The sequence below is a fragment of the Sphaeramia orbicularis genome, chromosome 7 (assembly GCF_902148855.1).
Source record: "Sphaeramia orbicularis chromosome 7, fSphaOr1.1, whole genome shotgun sequence".
Classification (NCBI taxonomy): domain Eukaryota; kingdom Metazoa; phylum Chordata; class Actinopteri; order Kurtiformes; family Apogonidae; genus Sphaeramia; species Sphaeramia orbicularis.
In genome coordinates this window covers 12190487-12213478 of record NC_043963.1, presented here as the reverse complement: position 1 = coordinate 12213478, position 22992 = coordinate 12190487, and the positions used below count along the sequence as shown (strand labels likewise).

General features: G+C 35.4%; 1 protein-coding gene across 2 annotated transcripts in view; it reads left to right on the top strand.

Annotated features, from left to right (window-relative positions):
- Positions 1-22992, top strand: part of LOC115423061 (thymocyte selection-associated high mobility group box protein TOX-like) — a 239226-nt gene that overhangs the window by 141821 nt on the left and 74413 nt on the right. For both annotated transcript variants that reach the window (XM_030139766.1, XM_030139767.1), the window contains one exon: positions 3336-3611. In XM_030139766.1, coding sequence (XP_029995626.1) covers positions 3336-3611 — 276 coding nt within the window. The remainder of the gene's footprint in view (positions 1-3335; positions 3612-22992) is intronic.

Below are 22992 nucleotides of genomic sequence, written 5' to 3'. Positions count from 1 at the left end.
TAGCTCACGGGTGTCTGAATATCGTTTGTAGTGCTTCATCAGACAAAAATTTTGGCATTGGTTTCATGTCTCTACAACATTCCTACGGGCTGCTAGGCCTGTTCTGTTTGTTTTTGTTTTGTTTTTTTTAACATAGATGGCACTAGAGAACACATTTTGGCATCTATGGAGTTAATTTTTTTTACATTATATAAAATTTTTCGCCAGACTTGACATGCATGTTAAATTTGGTGATTTTTTTTCCCCCTTTTTTTTAAAGTTTCAGTTTGCAAAAATAAACAAACAAATTCAACATTACACGACAAAAAGCTTACACTACACCTCTATTACACACAGAAAACACCCCTCTTCCCCCCCACCCCACCTTTATTCCCCTCCTTGTGGGACACACAATTTGGAATTGAGCTTCTGACAAATAAAGTAAAAAAAAAATCAGATAACTGAATAAACAGAATATTAATCAGGATTACAAACAGGACATATAGACTTACCATAGATGAGAATCTCAAAGTCACAGCAACAGTTTCTTAACATCTTCCAAATTTGGTGAGTTTTTGAGCATGTTTAGGGGGTCAAATTCCAGTTGAAAGTGGTGTCTGAATAATAATAATAATAATAATAATAATAATAATATAAAACCAAATGAAATACAATAGCACCTTGCCTCTCTTACCTTCCAGATTCGGTCCCTAATTAAATCAACTTGACTGTTTTAAATAATGCCTGTGTCCATTTAAATACACGTATCTGAATTTACAAGCTGTAGTGAATGCAACATTTTGTCTTTCAACGCCCACATGGTTTGTCGTTGCAAACCGTGGACGTTTCAGACTTTACGAGGTGCAGTGAATGCATCTCCACTCCCATCTGTGTTTCAGTCTAAACCATAGATATCAGCGGGGATACAGATCTATAAAAGAGTCCAAAACACAGAACATACTCTCTGCAGAGACTTCAACTACATGATTACTTTGGTAAAAACATGTATCTGTCAGCGTGCCAAACACACATCTGAGATTCACTTGCTTAGCGGAAAATCTAGCAGCATGTAAGGTTTGGTAGGCAGTGCATTTATTTCTTGTGTGGTTTTTATTTATCTACAATGTTTAAATAGACACACACCCTTATACATCCCTTTTTTTAATTACAGTGGTCATATGGGAACTACCCAACATGGTGAAATAATCAGTAAAATTGGAAAATCTGCTTCATTTATCTGAAACGTTGTACAACATTTATAACACTACTGCACCTATAGCTCTATTTATAAGTACTGCAGTCGATTATTATTGTCTTATTATTATCATTTTTATGTATTAATTTGGTTTGCTGTCCTTTATCATTGTAAATGAAATGGCCTTATTGATCGCTCAGGATTTAAGTAAAGGTGTGTGACAGCCAATAGATCTATACATATTATCTGTACTTATCGTCACTGGTGTAAACTTTATCTCATTCCCATTTTGAAATTAGTGTACTAAATACTAGATGCACAAATACATCAGTAAAATATCAGTATCAGCATAGAAAATGTTATTTCACTGATGTTTATCTAAGAAAATATGACTGATTGTATTGAATTAGTGTTAAACTGGTAATCAGAGTACATTCCAAAACCTTTAAATTCTCCATTATTCACTGTGAAACTTCAAGGACATCACTCATATTGCATAATATACATGTATAAGTCTGTGTAATTTTTGCATTTCATGAATTCATCCAACGGGCCAGATCAGACCCTTTGGTGGGCCGGTTTTGGCCCACGGGCTGTATATTTGACACATGTGTTTTAACCCTATAACACCAAATGTATCATATTTGATACGTGAGTTGTGAAGCCCTCTACTCTACTGTCCACTGTAGTGACCTATGCATAGAGGTCACTACAGTGGACAGTTATTCTCCAGCTGTTCTCTTGTATATTGATTGGTTTTGTTGTTTTATTTGCATATCCGACAACTTTGCTCTTCTTGATAAACCTGATCTGCAGTGACATGTTTGAGAGTAAATCAATTGCTATTTGTTATTAGACTGTAATTAACAGTTGTCTGAAACCAAAAGTTTTTTTTTTTCACATTATCTCCATGAAGTGAGTAATAACTAGTATTAAAGCATGCTAAAATGTGAGAAAACATCAGATTAGCTGCTTTAAAATAATATTTCATAGTTTCCACGCAGTATATCACTTTCTGATATTGCGTTTTAAATACATGTTTCTTTTCTTCAAAAATTAAACGCGTGGTGTCCAGCTGAGTAGACATTTTTGTAACTCCATGAAAAACAGGTTCATAAAAAATTTCAATCACATTGTTTTTTTCATGCCTAAAGAGAAATAAAAACACTCAGGGAAAAAATCTTGACTAAGGACCTCCTAATTCACAGGTGTCAAACATGCGGCCTGTGGGCCAAATCCGGTCCAGTCTGGCCCCTGGGATGAATTTGTGAAATGCAAAAATTACACAAAAGATATTAATCATTTTAGTTCAGGTTCCCAATTTAATCTCAAGTGGGTTGGATCTGTAAAATACTATCAGAATAACCTATAAATACTCACAACTCCAAATTTTTCTCTTTGTAAATGTAAAAAATGTCATGTCATTTTACTGTATTTACACTAAGACAAACTATCATTTCACAAAAACACGAATAACCTCAACAAATATAAACATTCTGAAATGTCTGAAGTGCAAGTTTTCCAATATTCTGCCTTTTATTAAATGTTTTGTGTATTTGTTGATCTACTGTGATCTGTAAGTTGTAATTTACATGTGTAAATGATAAACTGAGGAATAATATCGTTAAAATTGCACTTAGTTTTCTGAAGAAATTTCAGTTTGTTCATGATATTCACATTATTTTAAAGGATAGGTGATAGATGTAAACATTTTGATCACATAATTTTACTTTTTTTGCTCTAAAACATAGAGAAAATTTTGGAGTTGACATCATTTATATATTATTATGTTATTATTATATTGGTCTGGCCCACTTCAGATCAAATTTGGCTTAATGTGGCCCCTGAACTAAAATGAGTTTGACACCCCTGTCCTAATTCATTCATCAAAGGGTTAAACAATAATAAATAAAATATAAACAAAAAAGAAGAAAAAAACTAAAATGAACCTCTGCCATATCTGCATTTGGATAAATACCTAAAAAATATCGATACAGTACTTTTTAATATCGATACAGTATTGTGAAATGAAATATCACGATATATGGCAGAACCGATATTTTCTTACCCCCCTGCTCTCTGAGTGCTTTTCTAGTTATTATACCTATTATATCCACCTGATCCATGGTCTTTATCCGCACTGTCCTGTTCTTCTTCCCAGAGTTACTCCAGTCAAGGCAGAGGCAGCGGCGGTGGTGGCGGCGGAGGAGGAGGAGGAGGAGCGGGAGATGAAGACTACGAGATCCCCCCTATCACACCCCCCAACCACGCAGACCCCTCTCTGCTGCACCTCATGGAGCACGAGTCAGGTTATCCTTTCCACTCCCTGCCTCACAACGGGCTGCTCAACACCTACTCCTACCCGGAGCTGCCCGCCCTCATGATGTCCAACATGCTGGGTCAGGACACCCACCTCCTCTCGGGGCCTATGCACTCAGTGAGTACACCGGTTTTGTCCGTCCTTTTTTAGCTCGGGCCCTTTGTGATCATGCAAGTCAAGCGCTGTGGTAGGCTATTAGTCTTCGCGGTCAGAGGCCTGGAAGGTAGCCAGCAAGTCAGCACAGAAAAGATTTTACTGAAGGTTTTGTGGAAAGTTTCTCCACAATGTTGGCAAAATATCTCATCTTTTGCTACTGTGCGTTATAGAAAAGAAAATACGACCGACTGTGTTGAATTACAGCGTTAAAGTGGTAATCAGAGAACAAGCCCATTATTAAACCTTTAGAATCTCCATTAGCTTATTCACTGTGAAATTTCAAGGGCATCACTCATATTATACATATTAAAGTTTGCATGATTACATTTGGGTTCGTTCAGAGATAATGTAATGAAGAGCTGAATGAATTTTGACCATTTCTATGCATAAATAATGAAGATTTCGGTGGTTTTCTGTCACAAAAGGAAGGATAAATAACGAGAAAAACCAAATAAATGAACAAAGTAACTAGGGTGATCCTGGTTCCATTATCGATATCACTTATCGATACAATTCCTTATTGATTCTCTTATCAGTTCTCTTTGTATTAGGGTGATAAGCTTTGTTTGCATTAACTCTTTAACCCATAAGGACCCAGTGTGACTTTGGTGGCAGTTCCCAAATTATTTTTTCACTTTATTTAACCTTTCCTATGTGATTTAGCACCATTTTTTGTAATATTATCCTCTGAATTTTGCATTTTTCCAGTGAAAATCACCTATTTTCTTATGTTTGATTGACTGATCATGAAGATGTTCATGAAAATTCAGAGTAAAGTCAAAAGTTATTGAATCAAAACAGAAAAAATTGAAGAAAAGGTGACTTTTTCAGTAAAATATAGCATTAGCTGGATACAAACCACTGTCATTAATCCAACTCCATGGGTTTGACTGGTGAATCAATGTTGTAGAAGATGACTGTGTTTCCACGGTAACTATAGAGCCTCTGAACGTCCAAATGGGTCATATCTGATGACCACGAAAAGATGAATAACTGTATTTTACACCAATTATTTACATGTATTGATAGGATTAGTGGATCAACAGTTTAGATCAGTAGATGTTTTTGGCCTGTGGTGGACGTTTGGGTCTTTATGGGTTAATGTCAAATATGTTCTAACATTTTAATTTAATTGGAACAAACCTCTTAAAGGTTTATAAAGGTGTCGTTAAAGGCTTCCTAAAATAATTGATTTTTTTGTCTAAATTATCAAATATTCAATTTCCAGTTTTGTTTCTTATGTTTCTTTAAAAATCATAAAAAAATTACTTAGATTATTTTAGAAAGATGACAATATGATTTGATGATATGATACGACAGATCCAAAATGAAAGGACAGACATGTAATGAATGACAGAACGTTTATATTATTGTCTTGTATTTTTACTGTATCTTTTTCATCCATTTCCTGCTCTGTGTAAATAGAGAAGGAAAAAACTACTTTTCCTGGTGCTATTTATAAGTGAAACAAAATGTTCTGCGATGAATTATTTTATTTTCATGATAGTTTGCCGTTTTTCTCCCCACTGTGGAAAATGAAAGGTCAGGGGATAAGGCAGCACAGTTAAAGGGTCTTCAGTTCGTCTATGTGGACTGGAACTGGTCTCCCCTGGGTCTGTGAGGGTTTTCCAGACCCTCCCACTGTTAAACACATGCACCCTGATAGGTTATAGATGGACTGTGAGTGTGAATGGTTGTGTGTCTGTGTAAACCAGCCCTGTGGTGAACTAAAGACCTGCAGGAGTCGAACCAGGGCTTCACCTAATGTTCATCTCATGAACCTGTAGAGGATTAAGCAGCGATGGAAAATGAATGAATGAAAGCAAAATGGAGTCTTCATCCATTTTACCAGAGAGTACATCATGCTGTGTGTTTTTCCATACAACAAGAAAAAATATTCTTCCTAACCATGTCCAAACTGTTTTGTATTGAGCACAAAAAATTTGCAAATAAGGAAGAATTTTATTTTTTTAATTTTTTTTTACTTATATTTTTTATTTTCTGTTTCCAAACATATCACATCAACACTGGTAAATTATGCACTCGCCCACCTACCTGCACCAATATAGTGGCTTTTTATCCCACACACACCAACTTTGATTACCCATGTATATATAAAAACACATATACATATACATATTCATACACATATACATGCAGACGCACACACATACACATATACATACATATACATGCACATGCACATACATATACATACACATGTACATGCACATATGCATACATATACACATACAGTACATATACATGTACATGCACATGCACACACATACACATATACATGCATATACACATACATATACATACATATATACATGTACCTATGCATACATATACACATACAGTACAGTACATGGAAATCTACATACACATATACATGCACACACACATGCATACATATACACATACATGCAGAAATACATATACATGCACACACATACACATATACATACATATACACATGCATACACATATACATGCACATGCACACACATACACATATACATATACATGCACATACACATATACATACATATATACATACATATACATGCACATATGCATACATGTACACATACAGTACATGCACATATACATACACATATACATGCACACACATATACATACATATACATACACATATACATGCACATACACACACATACACATATACATACACATATACATGCAGACACACACACATATACACAAACATATGCATACATATACACATACATGCAGAAATACATACACATATACATACACATGTACACACATATAAATATACATACACACATACACATATACATACATATACACATACATACACATATACATGCACACACATATACATGTACATACATACATACACATACACACAGAGGTGTCTAATCATATTATACACACATACATACATGCATACATACATACATACATACATACATACATACATACATACATACATACATAGGGCATGGGATTATCATATTATCAGTATACATCCTCTTTGTCCAAAGTCTGAGTAAGAAAACATTTTCAAGGTTTTTATTGATATTTTTGATTGAACACATAACAAAAATAACAACACAGATTAAAACAGACAGCATTATCTAAACAGTATCAGTAACAGTAATCAACACCAAGTCTAAGTATGACTGGAGGAAAAAAGAAGTAAATAAGTCAGTAAACAAATAAAAATAATCCTTCAAGTCCAGGCAAACACAGGAGTTTATGTCTACACAGAAAATGAATAAATATAGTTATATAAATTAAAAGTACCTCAAGACGTAGTTTTATTCTTATTTACTTTAGAGCAAAGGTCCAGGCACTGAAAGATCACATTAGATACACTGATCTATCTATATATATTTTTTTAAATAATCTGCTTCATGGATGAAATCTACTAAATGTGCTTTAATAAGATGCATTGAAAAACAAATTCTGTATGTGCTGCCTGTAGTGTTTTCAATATGTAGGATAAAGTATTATTATAGAAATACATACTGTAGATTTATGTGCATTTGTATATTATTAAATCTCACCCTAGAAGAAATCTAAACAGTAAATATATTCCAAAGTGTAGTCGGTGGTTTAGCTCAGAGACAAACATTCCATTTCAGTAGAACCCATTCTCTCATTAATTCACTGAATTTCATATTTTGGCCCAATACTGTATCTTAAAAAACTACCGCCAGACAGCAGATTTAACTTTTTTTTTTTTTAGTGACCCATATTTGGTAAAGTTTCACTACTTCTATTCTGGAAGCCTTTTACTTGTATCATATTGCTCGTATCAAAACTTGAAATAATAATAATTAAAAAAAAACTTATTACAGTTAGACTTAATATTCTCAAAAATGGAAAACAAGTTGTTCCTCTGCTGCGATATTATACAAACCTTTGTTTTAGTTCATAACTGGTTAAATCTACCTCAGTAACTGTAATATCAACACATAGTTAGATATTATACCATAAACAATTGGACTTTTTAGACAGAAAACATTCTTAACATTAGTAACAAGGCTTCTTTTAATGTTCTACTTGTTAATATCTTTCCTGCAGTGCATACATTGCTTGTATTTCTACATCAGTTTTCTGAAATTACAGGCAAAAAACACCAAAATTTCCTTGTGTAGCTCTCTCCTATTGGTCCAGAATTAAAAACAGTTACTTGAGAACTGCGAATTGTTTAGACCTTTTTCCAAGTTTTTATGTTGAGCTACAGCAGAGTCACATATGCCAGAATCTAAACAATGATTTGTCGTTACAGCTGTCTATCACACATTTAACCCTCCTACCTCAAAAATGCAGCTATTATTAGATTTTCTGCAGATTTCCAGTGTCCAGAGAGGTGACCAGAATCCTTATTTCCTCTCTGACCACTTATATGATTATATGCTGGAAGGTAATTCTGGATTTTTTTGGCCAATAATAACAATAAACATGCTTTAATGAATCTCGGTCCGATATATTTTAACCCATAAAGACCTAAACATCAACCATCAACCAAAAGCATCTACTAATCCAAACTGTTGATCCACTAATCCTATCAATACATGTTAATAATTGGTGTAAAATGCAGTTATTCATCTTTTCATGGTTTTCAGATATGACCCATTTGGACGTTCAGAGGCTCTGTAGTTACCATGGAAACACCATCATCTTCTACAACATTGATTCATTAGTAAAACCCATGGAGTTGGATTAATGACAGTGGATGGACACACTGGGTTTATGTTCAGTTAATGAGAGATTTTAATTAAAAACTCACTTTTTTTTCTGTTTTGATATAATAGCTTTTGGATTTACTATGAGGTTTTATGAACATCTACATTATCAGTCAATTAAACACAGGAAAATACATTATTTCCAGTGGAAAAAATGCAAAAGTCAGAGGATAATCTTATAATAAATGGTGATAAATTACTTTGGAAAGGTTAAATAGAGAGAAAAGTTAATTTGGAAACTTCCACTAAAGTCACACTGGCTTTAATTAATAAAAATAAGACTTTATTGTCTTTGGAAGTTAGTATTATTCTTCAGACAATAAGACCAGACATATTTACACCGATACATGCACCTATAATGTAAGACAGTGTTCAAGTGTGTTCTATAGTATTTAATTTAATACACTACTTTAATAGGTTGTATTTCAGATAACATGTAAGGCCTGGTTTCCTAATATCATTTGAATTTACTGTGAGGTTTTATGAACATCTACATTATCAGTCAGTTAAACATAGGAAAATACATTATTTCCAGTGGAAAAAATGTAAAAATCAGAGGATAATCTTATAATAAATGGTGATAAATTACTTAGGAAAGGTTAAATAGAGAGAAAAGTTCATTTGGAAACTTCCACTAAAGTCACACTGGCTTTAATTAATAAAAATAAGACTTTATTGTCTTTGGAAGTTAGTATAATTCTTCAGACAATTAGACCAGACAGATTCACACCAATACATGCACCTATAACGTAAGACAGTGTTGAAGTGTTCCATAGTATTTCATTTAATACACTACTTTAATAGGTTGTATTTCAGATAACATGTAAGGCCTGGTTTCCTAATATCCTTTGAATTTACTGTGAGGTTTTATGAACATCTACATTATCAGTCAGTTAAACATAGGAAAACACATAATTTCCAGTGGAAAAAATGCAGAAGTCAGAGGATAATATTATAATAAATGGTGATAAATTACTTAGGAAAGGTTAAATAGAGAGAAAAGTTCATTTGGAAAGTGACACAAAAGTCACACTTGCTTTAATTAATAAAAATAAGACTTTATTGTGATTGGAAGTTAGTATAATTCTTCAGACAATTAGACCAGACAGATTCACACCAATGCATGCACCTATAATGTAAGACAGTGTTGTTCAATAGTGTTTCATTTCATTTCAGATGACATGTAAGGCTTGGCTTCCTTAAAATCTGCAGAAAAATGCATTTGAAAGCTGACACAGAAGCAGTAAACTCATAAAAATACATCAAGCAAACAGCAAAAGGACTAATTTGTCTGCCTGCCATTCGGAATATTCTCCGATGGTTTTTTTAATAATGGCACGGCGCTCCTATATTAAAGTGGTAATTAGCCCAGTTAGAGGCCAAGGAAGCTAAGACAGAGGAGCCTGAACAAGGCCAGAGTCTGTACATGCATCTTTTATGAATACAGAAAGCCGCTGCCTCCTTAACACTCAGACCTTTGCTGCAGAGCTCTTTTAATATCTATTCAGCTGCACAACTCCGAGATTCATTGCCTCAAAGTGAGCCAAGAAAGAGAGCAAGAAACTCTGCGCTGCACATTTTCATTCGTTGTGATCGGCAAAGGAAAGAACGAAAGGGGGTAAAGACGGAGGGGGGAGCTGGTTTTCAACAGAAAATCTTTGACAGCGAAGGGGGATATCCCTTGTCAGCTACTTTTTCTTTTCAAAAGGATGCTGAGGACCCGTCCCCCCCCCCCCCACCACCACCACCACCACCACCACCACCCCTCCAGTAAAGGGACTTTTTCTTGTGTTAAACATGCTTCAGACCGAACATGTAAACACCCCTGGCGAACACATTCAAATGCTTTAATCATAGAATCGAACCAGATGAATTATAGATGGCCTGTGTGGTGAATTATTCAACGTTATATACTTTCATCTGACATAAATATTACTTTTTTCTCTCTGCCCTCCATCATGAATATTTATGCTTTAATGTGAGCATCCGTGGCATTTATCCTCCGTTAATCAGGTCTTATGTGATTTTCAGAATCAAACTGCATAAGTTGCTGGCTCCTTTTTTTTCCCGTGGGTGGTAGCTAAGGCCTCCATTAAAGCCAGTCTTCAGGATTAGGTCACAATCCATTGGCTACTGTGCTGGATGTGCTCGGTTCATGGGAAAGATGCCGGTGACTGGAACATGTGGACTTTATGTGCTTTTAAGTGACATCAGCTGACTTGATGAAACATAATGAATAGGATGAACTGATTGTTGTAGAAACAGAAAAACGGCATTTCTGGACAAATGGAGAGTAGAGAAACACTGAATTTTTGTTTTTTAACAATGAGAAATGTCACAAAATTGAGATTATGTGTTCCTCTAGGAAGCTTTTGTCAATATATATTAGAAAACTGCAGCTGATCACTTTCTTCATTAATTTATTCATTGTTTCCTCAAGAAAATGTCAAAAAATTATGAAAAATGTCTAGTAGTTCACTTTGAAAGAAGAGGGAAAATAGCAGAAAATATTTAGATGAATTATCAACCAGGAATGTGTAAAATCAATTAACTGATTGATCATTTCAGCTCTACTGTAATAATGTGAATTTGTTACCCCGGTAGTGCAATTTTGTAACAAATAATGCACATTTTCACACTTGCAAACACTGATTTTTTTAGCACAAAATAGAGTTTTAATTGGAAAACTGATTAATTGATTAATCAGCAATGGCAATTATTAGTTGCAGCCCTGGTTTTAGTAAGTTTGATGTTTTCTTTTAAGGTATAGCCTTGTGCAAAAGTATCAGGTCACCTTCAGCTTTGTTTTACTGAGGGTTTTATTGAGCTGACATATTTATTTTCAGTCTATTTGTTAAAAAAAAAAAAAAGAAAAGAAGAAGAAAATGTGGGAAATATGTGCACAGTATCGAAACACACAAAAAAATGAGACGTAAACATCTTCTACAGGTAATGTCAGTATTTATTGTGACCTCTGTTTGGATTTAGTGCATGTTGAACTCCCTTTTATTTGACTGTGGAAGTTTTCCTGAATCATCTTACTGTATTTTACACCAAGTTTCCTTCAGAACATCCCAAAGTTTTTCCTCAGATGGGTTCTGTCTTTTATCTCTTATCTCTGTGCAGAGCATGCATATCATACAGCTTCTTTAATATTCACATTTTTTCCCTGTACTTTTTGTTTCAATGCTATTTGCATATTTCCTGTATATTATAGTTGTGCGCATCTTGATACAGAGACTGAGAAATGCATAAATATGGTCATTACAGCTTTGCTAAAATAACAAACCTAATGGTGTCTTAAGACTTTTGCACAGTAATTTAGATAGGGAAAAAAATCTGTTAAAATCATGAACCCATCAGACTCAAAAATATATATGTGTATAATAAGTACATGTATGTAGTAGAGTATATAACATGTAGTAGAATATGTAACAAAGCATCCCTTTGTGGCCAATAACATTTTAGAAGGAAACAGAGAGGGAGTGCCTAGTTTTTAAACAGCTTTTGTTTCACCTTTGCAATTATTTATTTTCAAATAGCCCTTCAGGGTAATGTTCCATTTTCTTATTTCACACCCCCTTTTCTCATAAATGAACCGTCATTGCAATAAATCACCCCACAAACAGAGACTTGCACACACTGTGAAAGGTCCAGAGATTTATGTAACACATTCATGTTTCCCACTTCCACATTTTAGTACTACTCTAGCAGAGCCTGGCTAATAATAGCCGCTATTAATATTTCTTGTTGCCTAGCAACCCCTGCAAGTAATAGCTTACTCTGGAAAAATAGATGACCGATAAGGAAAAAGAAGGGGGGGGGGCGGTGGGGTTGGAGTGGGGGGATTCAATTCATTTATTATCTCCTGGGACAAGAGGAGCTTATTTCTGAGGCTGAGGAATAGAAAAGTAGGCTGTATATTGAGAAATATTTTAAAGCAATTGAAGATGACGTTATTTTCATTTTGGTTCCATTAGGGATGTTTCACTTGATGTTTCCCCAACAAAGTCAATTAACCTTAATTTCATACTGATAAAGGTATAATAAGCAAGATTGAATTCATGCCCGCTGAATGCTTGAAGAGTAATGAAGGTGGATGGAAATAGGCTTTCAGCTTCAGTGTAAGCAAAGTCGGAAATGAAGAGACAAGCCTTTACCTTTGTTGTACTGTATTGACAAAAGCCTTAAGGTAAACCCGTAAAATTGAAGGAGATAGCTGCAAAACCAAACTGCTAATCGTTCAAAAGTCTTCTTTCACCGTCACTGAAGAAGCAAATAAAAAGTCGACAGCGTTACCTTAAGGATACACTTCTCTACAATAAAAGCTATCCTTCAGTGCACATATAAACCTTCTACAAATACAAGCTCAGCTGGAGCAACAGATACGCTTCATCTCAAGGGATGTTGTTGCTGGTTTTTGTACAACATTTAGCCTTAGGCTGAAGCTCTGTAAACTTCTCCCTGCTTTGGGATTCTCTTTTTCAGCGCACATCGATCCTACAGCAAACAGAGTTAAATCATTACAGGAATGAGAGCAGTGGATTGACCATCATCAACATGCTGCATAGGTGCAAAATTTTGCATCAGTTCACAGTGGAAGCCTATAAGGGTGTGTTCTCTGTCTGTATATTTCAGTTAGACTTTCACAACCACCAAAAAAAGTGTACGATAAATGTACTTTTCTGTCTGAATTCCAGCTCCATCCTACTATTGCTTGGCAAGCAAAAAAGTAAGTACTGAAAATAAAAGTAAGCATGATGTGCAGCAGATGGAAATGTTAAATAGAAGCCTGGTAGTGTTTGGCAGATTTCACAACATAATGGAGGACAAAATAGTAGTAAATATTGCACTATAGTATGTAGGATTTTATATTTTGTTTGCATTTTTAGTTAGACTGTATATAATGAGTAAATGGGGCATTTCTGATCTGCCCTAGTATGTTATTTGGTATGAGAAGTGACCGTATTTGTACAAAAGGGGTGGAGTGACAAGAGCACAAGAGCATATAATAGTGGAATAACTTAAAAAAAAACAAAAACAGAAAGAACAGATTGTTACTCCTGGAAAAATGACGGATTCCATTAGCGCCTTTTATGAAGGAGCATCTAGTGGTCATTAATGGTATTACACTTTAGATTTTAAAGGCTTCATTACACAGCTGAAGTCTTTACCCCATTTGTTAAAATACTTGCAAAGTATTTCATCGTTTTGTTGTTTTATTTAATTTTACTCAAGCATAATATTTTATAATTATAATTTTTTAAGTGTTACAGGCCTTTGTTTGACTGTCTGGTTTATTAAAATTTCACTTAGGATCAAAAACCATCCTTCAAAGGAGCCACTTGTATTTTACTTACTTAATCTTACTTACTTTTATTTTGAAATGTCAATACAATGACATTAAATGAAAATAAGGAGTTCTGTTGTTAAGATGTCAGTGTATTGAATTGTAGAGATAGGAACTGCATTTATTTACGGCAGTGGGTCGGGGGATTTCTGTGACCACTAGAGGGAGTAGTGAGTCACTCTGAGTCACACCATGAGACCTTTGACCAAAGCATCAGAGAGTGACCAGATGGGATGAGAACCACTGAGAAACAACTTTTAGAGTCAAAGAAAAGTGACAAAGTGATGAAAGCTAGAAGCGCTGTTGTTGTTCAGATATAAACGAAAAGAATGGAGTTTGATTATGAGGCTTATGAAGGTATAAAGTTATGGGATGTTATTAACCCCGAAGGCGAGTCAAGGGGTATTGTTTCTGGTTCAGTTTGTTTGTTTGTTTGTTTGTTTGTTTGTTTGTTTGTTAACACTCTAGCAGCAAAACTTTTGGTTGAATTTATACCAAATTGGGTTTCTACATTGTCAGTGACCCAGAATAGATTTGATTACATTTTGGGAACAGTAGGTCAAAGTTCAAATTTTTTATTAATTTAAAAAAATAAATAAAAAATCCAATTTATTTATAATGGGTGAAATTTCAAATGTCTATAGCAACAAAACTATTGCTTGAATTCATACCAAATTGGATTTATAGATTGCCAGTGACCCAGAATAGATTTCATTACATTTTGGGAAAAGTAGGTCAAAGTTTCAATTTTGTATGAATTTTTTAACTCTTTTTTTTTTTTTTATCCTCCCCCATTTACTTATAATGGGTGAAATTTCACATGTGTGTAGCAGCAAAACTATTGGTTGAATTCATACCAAATTTGGGTTATAGATTGCCAGTGACCCACAATAGATGTGGATACATTTTGGGAAAAGTTGGTCAAAGTTCAAATGTTTTATAAATTTTTAAAATCTTTTTTCTTTTCGCATTTACTTACAATGGAAATTTAATTATAAATTTCAAATGTCTATAAAAACATCAATTTTGTGTGCATAGACAGGATGACATCAGCTGGATCGATGCCAAAAAAGCTACAATATGTGCAAGGGGCGGGATTTTTGTACCTGGCACCTCTTGTTATCTTTGTGAAGTCAGCCATTTATTGACAACACAAAGCGTACTGAAAACAGAGGTGATTTGTGATTTTACTGTCACGGTTTTCTGTCTAAAACATGACAGGATCAGCATTTGCTCAGTTGTAAATAGTGCATATAGCGTTCTTGTTCTGTGTCTATCTTAATATTGCACTTTTTTTGCTCTTGTGTGTTCTTGTAACTTTGCTGCTGTAAACCTGGAATTTCCCCTTGTGGGACAAATAAAGGCATATCTTATCTTATCTTATCTTATCTTATCTTAAAAACAGAGCTAATCTAACAGAGCTATAATGTAAACTAACAGCTGACGCAGCACATGAAGATTATAGATGATTTTTTTTGGAGTGACTGACAGAATAAGCGGCTTTGAGTTTTCGTTTGAAGATGGAAACTTGATGATTCCATAACACAGATGTGTAAATGAGTTTCACACTTTATTCAGTGAGTGTGAGGATGTAGCATTAATCCGTTGGTGTTTTTAGTCATTATTCGTGTATTTCCTCCTGCTTTTGAGAGTCTGGAATCTCAGTACCACTCGAACACCTTTAAACATTTGACATTTTTCATGCTAATTATCTGCAGGGATTGATTTTTTAGGGATATTTCTGCGCTCTACACTTCATCTACATGTACATTTACATGCGGAGTTTGTTGTTTTTTTTTTGTTGTTGTTGTTGCTTTCAGGTAGATGCATGATTTTCTTTCAGGTCTAAAAGGTTGATTCTTGCTGCTGCAGGTGCTCATAATAGTCTTAACTACCAATTTTGAACCATTTCTCCGACTTGAAATTGCTCCATTTCCAAAGACTCTGATGAGCAGAAGGATCAGCATCAGCACAGTAAATGACAGAGCTGTCAGTCAGAATAGCTCTTACATTCTTTTAACTCCTCCCCGTAACGCTGACCTACTCTGTCAGCTCCTTTGAATCAGGGCAGAAACAGCCAAGTCTTGGATGACTGGATACTGTGAGATGTAACATGCTGTCGTGCGAATGCTTGTTGCTGATGGAGAATCCCTGTCTCACCCTAAGCCGTCAGCGTTTCTGTCAACCCGGTGCGCGGGGAAAGAGGCGACACCCAGGGGTCTCGTGTTCAACAAGTCCTCTGATCGTTCAGGTCGAGCTGGTGCTAGAGCGGGGTTAGATGTCAGTTAGATCTGTCTGTGGAAAAAAAAAAAAAAAAAGAAAAGAAAAAAGAAAGAAGGACACTCACCACTAGCAGAGAGTAATGAGGGGGGTTGTGGAGTTTGCTGTACGGGCCGAACACGAAGCCTTGAGGGACACCGCTATGTTTAATATTGATACAGAGCACACGCCTTCATCTCATTAATGAGGCTGGATTTTTTGGGGGGAGGGGCTCAACCACCAAAGAAGCCTTCTTTAAGGTTATTTCACATAAATTACAATAATTACAATATTCCTAGTGGGAAAATTATTCAGACTGGTTACATTTGCTTGTAATTTTCCAACCACACATACAGTTATAGCATTAGTTTTCAATGCACGAGGTGCTTTATAACATCATTTATCGACATGTTACAGCCTTGCACGGTTTAGGATGAAAACCAGCTTTGTTATGATCAGGAAAAGGACTGATGGTGCAAACATATTTTGCCTTCAGTTGGACACAAACCCTAGTCTTCTGTGTCCACAAAATGTGAAGCCTTTATAACTATTTCCTTATCATTGATTTCTATTAATTACTTTGAACATTGAAACTCAGCGATCTTGGATTCCCCAGTGTATGTGATGACTTCAGAGCGGGAACAGCCTTGTTTTGAAGTTTCTATACATAGCATTCATTTAGATTTGATGTCATTTACTTCAAACAGGTTATTACTTTTTGGTATTTTTACCCTTTACCTTTTTATTTAACCCTGTAAAGCACAAGTGTCAAACACACGGCCCGGCCTGCCAAAGATTAAGGTGAATTTACAAAATGCAAGTAAGGGCATCAAACTCAAAAATAATATCATAATAACCTATAATTAATGACAACACCAGTTTTTTTCTCTTTGATTTAGTGCAAAAAACATTAAATTATGAAAATATTTACATTTACAAACTATCCTTTAACAATAAAATGTGAATGACCTGAACAAAAATGAACAACCTGAAATGTCTAAAGAAAATTAAGTGCAATTTTCACAGTATTTGGCCTGTTACTAAATGTTTTGTGCCTCTGCAGATTGGATCTGTAATGCACATGTCTAAAGGATAAGTCGAGGCATAATATTGATAAAATTGTACTTACATTTCTAAAAAATTTCATTTTTTTCAGGTTATTCACATCCTTTTTGTTTGGACAGTTTATAAATATAAATACTGGCATAATTGAATGTTATTTTTTTTGCACAAAAATAATTTGGAGTTGTCATTATTTATTGGCTATTATGCTATTATTGTACTGGTCCAGCCCACTTCAGATTAAACTGGGCTGAATGTGGAAGAAAATGAGTTTGACACCCCTGCTGTAAAGCCTGAACCATTAAATCATTGACAGAAAATTCCAGTTCTTTGAAACCAGAGCCTTTATTGGATTATATGGTGATTGATTATATGATTATATTCATTATTATTATATATTACCCCTCTATCCCATACTAAATTAAAAAATGATTCAGTTTCCTGGTGTGTCCACACATACCGCACCATGTTTCTTTTAAAACTCTTCTTCTTCTCTTGTTGTAACGTCCATCAATATCCTTTTTTTTTTTTTTTTCACATGACTCTAGTCGTGGAAAAAGGTCTTTCCATTGCAGATATGTGTGATATACCATTTGTGCTACACCCGAAAAAACACCTCTTGCCAGCGCAAAAATTTTTAATCAAAAAACTAAAGTTTTGGTGAAATTGTTGTTTTTCCATTTGGTAAATTTTTATGCACATGTTATATTTGTGCAATTTGGAAAAGCGACTATTGATCATAAATTGAATTAAAAAGTGGACATCCTGACCGATCCCCAAAAGTGAAGTCAAAAACCTCTACTGCCTCCTGGTGGTTACTGCAGTATAGGTCCTAAGCCTTGCCCCCTTCATAATAATAATAATAATAATGGATTAGATTTATGTAGCGCTTTTCTATGAACGCATACTCAAAGCGCGTACAGAGGATCCATTATTCATTCACTCACACATTCTCACTCTGGGGGTGGTAAACTACATTTGTAGCCACAGCTGCCCCTCCGACCCCCACCGAACATTCACACGCATTCATACACCAGTGTGAGTAGCAGCGCTGGATGCAAGAAGGGTGACGTGTCTTGCCCAAGGACACAACAGCACATAACTAGGACACAGCAGGATTCGAACCGCCATCACTTCGGTTATTGGACAACCCACTCTACTATTTGAGCCATGGCCACCCCCTTCATTGCCAGTGGGATTTGGCCAAAACCAAAAAATTAGTGCTGACACAAAATATGACTTATGTCTTTGTAAATGAATTGAATGAGGTTAATAAATGGTCAAATCATCACTGTTTTCGTCTTATAATTCATTAATTAATGGCTTGAATGACCGATCACTGGCAAAAAAAATCAAAAGAATCTGCATAATGCATTAAAAAACACAACATATCAGCTCCCATAACTACAGTGTCTCGCCTTCACATTTCCATAGCCAGTGGCAGGAAACAGTGACACATCTTCATGTATCGTCTAAAACACAAATAACAACAATGCACATTTTTCAACATTTCAAATTTTCAGAGACAGAAGGACAAATACAGGCTTGTTTACATGAACTCTCCAGAGGACACCTTTAAGACGTCGCTGCGTTATCATGGGTAGATTGTCAGATTAGTGCATGGAAGCGTGCGTATTGTACACTCTGCAGTGTACAGTACAGTATGAGTGTACTGACTGTGTGTATGTGCTTGTATTTTCAGGATCACTCCTTGTCAGAGCCAGTGATTGCTACTGTACAAGGTTATGTGAGCTTGAATTCATTTGACTTCATTTAATCGGCAAAAGGAAATTTATTTTGCATCACTTGGCATTTAGGACATACACATCTAGGGACAAGGCCATAACTGTTTTAATGCAGTGAGATAAACACGGTATTGACAAGAGTTATTGACGGTGCAGGGACAAATCCTTGTTGTGAAACATCTCACCGGAGAGATATTCACAGAGATTTGCAGCAATGAAACGCTCTCAAAGCAGAAAATGAATAAAAAGAACGTGTTTATACTCCAATTTTGAGTCAACATAAAAAATAAAAAAAAAAACATAAAAAATAAAAGTGCACATAAGGAACATTTGACCCTGAGAGATCACTATTTTCCATTTCTATGCTCCTGCTCTGCTATTATCTAATGAGAAAAAGTACCTTTAAAAAAAACTTTTTCACAAAGAAGTTAAAACTTTAGCTAAAAATTGCAGCTTGACTTGACTTCACATGCTCAGTGCTGCTGGATTTCTTGTGTTTCTTAAATTGAAAGAGCAATCTTTTTTTTTTTTTTCCAGTGTAGGCTTTAGACATATCTCAAATGACCTGCTTGCTCCGCTGCCTTTCACTGGGATAGATATGACATCTTGGTGACGTTTCCAGATAAATCACTTTTTGTAAAAGTAGAAATGTTTTCTGTTGTGGCTTTTCATTTCACCAAAAGACAGATGCCCTTCAGTGCGGCACTCCACAACAGGGGCGAACAATGTGTCTTGTAGTTGTCAAGAGAAATGACAGTGAGATAATTGGCAGGGCACTCCTGTTTCGTTTAAGCTGAAACAAATAGGCTTCCAAAGAGAATCGTGCTTTATAAAGTAAAGCTTTGTTTTGCTCGGCTTATTATGCGGGATTCAGACAGAAGTAATGAAGAGGAGTATTAACGGATTGAGCATTAAAAACAAATGCACATTCATTGCCGCTCATGAATATTCATGTCGCTAATTCAAATAACCTTAGGCGACTGTTACGACTAATGAATATTTAAAACAGCTTGGTCACAGAGATTTGAGCAGTACATTACAGCTGACTTTCTGAGATCATCGTGTACAAGGGTAAACAATTAGGAATGGCAAAAACAGATTTCAATGGTGATCAAAATACATCTGCAAAACAATGTCTCATGTTGTCGCATTAGTTCCGGGCCATTGGTACTCTGAACGTAATGACAGGCAGAAGGACGACAAGGTGAAGAGCATGCAATAATCATAATTATTACTGAAACGGAGAGCTGATTAATCAATTAGTTAATCAACAGAAGGTTATTTGCAGCAGAAAGAAACAAGAAAAGAAATCATTTGCAATAATCCAGTGACCAGAATCTGTGTGTAGGAACATTTTTAAACCCAGAAGCAGTTTCACAGCGTGTTTCTCGCATCCGTATGTGATCATGTGATTTTATTGTGTTTTTTAATGACTTGTGGTGCTTTTTAACTGTGAGTCAATGCATGTGTTGAAGTTTATACAGTCAAGATTATGAAAAGACACCAGAGTTTGGTTTAATCTATGGAAAATATTGAAAAAGTGTTTAAATGTCACGATGAAATGTATGATATTTAGACTAAATTAGGACTGATATTGAAATTTATGGCAAATATGTGAAGAAAATCTTCCAAACAAGTGGAAATAGAAGCAATACACCACATTCTACATTCCCCAGAAAAGGAACTGTCAATCTCATGATGCCCTCATTTACATATTTCAATAGGAGTGGGAGGAAATTCATATAATTTATTCTTTCTCCTTTTCCTTAAGTTAATTATTACTATTTTTCTGCTTGCCTTATTGATTTAAACCTTTATTCTACTCATATTAATCGTCTTTAGTCTCCTTAGATAGAATGATTATTAATTATCAATCCCTGCTGTTTGAAATAATATAAATTGCTGTTGTTAATTTCTATATTAATTATATAAATTAATCACCAAGGAAAATAAGAAATGAATTCCTTACATACGTGTACATATATGTACTTAAATTCAAACACACACATATTCAGTCACGGAAAAAAATATTGTTTTCTTCAATTTCTTGTTGATTTTAATGCCTGGTACAACTAGAGGTACATTTGTTTGGACAAATATAATGATAACAACAAAAATGGGTCATAACAGTTTAATTTCAGAGCTGATATCTATCCATTTTCCATGGTTTTCTTGATAATAACCAAAATCACTTCAGTTCTTACATCAATATCTATGGCATTGTACTGACAAAAACAGTACTTTTAGACGTTCCATGTTTTCCTTTCTGTCTGTTTTAGTCACATGATACACACAGGAGTTAGTACTTAATTACATAACCATTGTTTTTGATGACTGTTGATGGTCTAATCCTTTTTTCCGCGACTGTATGTCTATACTGCTTTATCGATCAGGTCTCCATTGATTTTAATGTCAATGAGGATTCATCAGGTTAAATACAGAATATGTATATTTACACATTCAAGCCGTTCCATATTATAATTCCAATGACTGATACACAAAAACCTGGCTGTGCAACTGGAAACTGAATTTTCTCAATAAATGAACAACTTATTTTACCTTATAGATGTAATATTTCCTGGTAGTTTGTAGTTTCATTTAATCATTTGGGCTGTAAGAATAATAAAGTATGTTTTCATAACCATAACCAAAGTGTTTTAATGCATAGAACTAAAGACGTGGATGAAATGTCCAATTTATGGCAAAGTCCTGGATCTAAGAAACAAAGTAGAAGGTTCCAGAATGAGTTCACCTACTTCCAGGGTCCATGATGAAAGAAAAAAACCCCACCAACAGCACTTGTAGAATGGAGCACCTTTATTAAAGCTGAACCAGTGTGTTTTGACTTGTGGTTTTCATCAAAGTTACACTTAAAAATTACCCTTATCCTCTTGTTCACTAATAACATGAAGATGACATGTTTTGTGTTTTGCAGGAACTTAAAATTGCCACATTTTGGTCCCGACTGGGCTGATTCTAACGGGTCCAAACTTTTTAATCATGAGAATTTGCTGATTTAAATTCACTTGCTCTGTTTTCTTTTTACTAAGCATTTAATATCTTTGGCTTTTTGACAATTCATTAGACAAATAAGCCGTAATAAGACATCACCTGAGAATTTCTCACAGACCAGATAGTTAACTCGCTAAAAAATACAAATTTATAGATTCAGCAACAACAAACATGGTGTTCAGTTGCAGCTGTAACCGTACTAAAAACATTCCTGTCATGTTCTGGCTTTAAACTTTTAAGTCGGCCCAGTTGGGAAGGATTTTTTTTTCAGCTGAGAAGGGAAAGCAGTCCCAGCGTAACGCCTAACAAAGCAGGTCTCACCCTCAGAGCGCCTTGACGGGGGGCTAAACATGTTTACTTTTACCACGCTGGGTCTGAAGAAGCCCGGCGCCCTCAGACGCCATCAGCGGAAGAGTCCCGTACTGCCCACTTAAAAGGGGGCCTCGGCTGCTTCCTTTGAGGGATCAGCGCGGTGACTCGTCCTCCTCGCCACCACCGCAACGCTAATTAGGCCCACCACAAAGCCAGCCTGTGGGGATAATGTCCCATTATTAGAGTCATTTGTTTCAATTAACCGCTCTGTGATTCTACAATAGCACAGCGCGGCCCAGCGCAAAGAAGCCATTACTCTCGCCCAAGGAACCGCTGAGGTTTGGGACGAGCGTGTTTGTGAGAAGGTTACGGATACCTGCTCCTGCCAGCGGTGGAGCTGCCAGGCTTTATCTACTGCCCAGTCACTGCTGAGTTACTCCAGCGCTGAGGGACGGGGAACAGCTCATTATTCAGATCTTTACCGAGTGCTTAAAACCAAGGATGAACCGTTAAAACAGTCTGTTCTCACATCTAATTCTAGTCATTCCAAAAGCCTTTTTTCATTTGGATCCTCTCCACTTGTCAAAGCTGAGCCTGAACAAATGAATAGAATGGTTAATTCCAATACTTTATTGGCAAAAATTATCATTGAATCTCTGAAATTATTACTGAAAGTACCTAAAGCAGTGGTTCCCAACCTTTTTTGGCTGGTGACCCCATTTTAACCCTTTCATGTACGAATTATGAGAACCTTAGTCAAGATTTTTTTCTTCAGTGTTTAGCCATGAAAAAAACAATGCGATCGAGTTTTTTTTTCTACGGAGTTACAAAAATATCCACGCATTTAATTTTTGAAG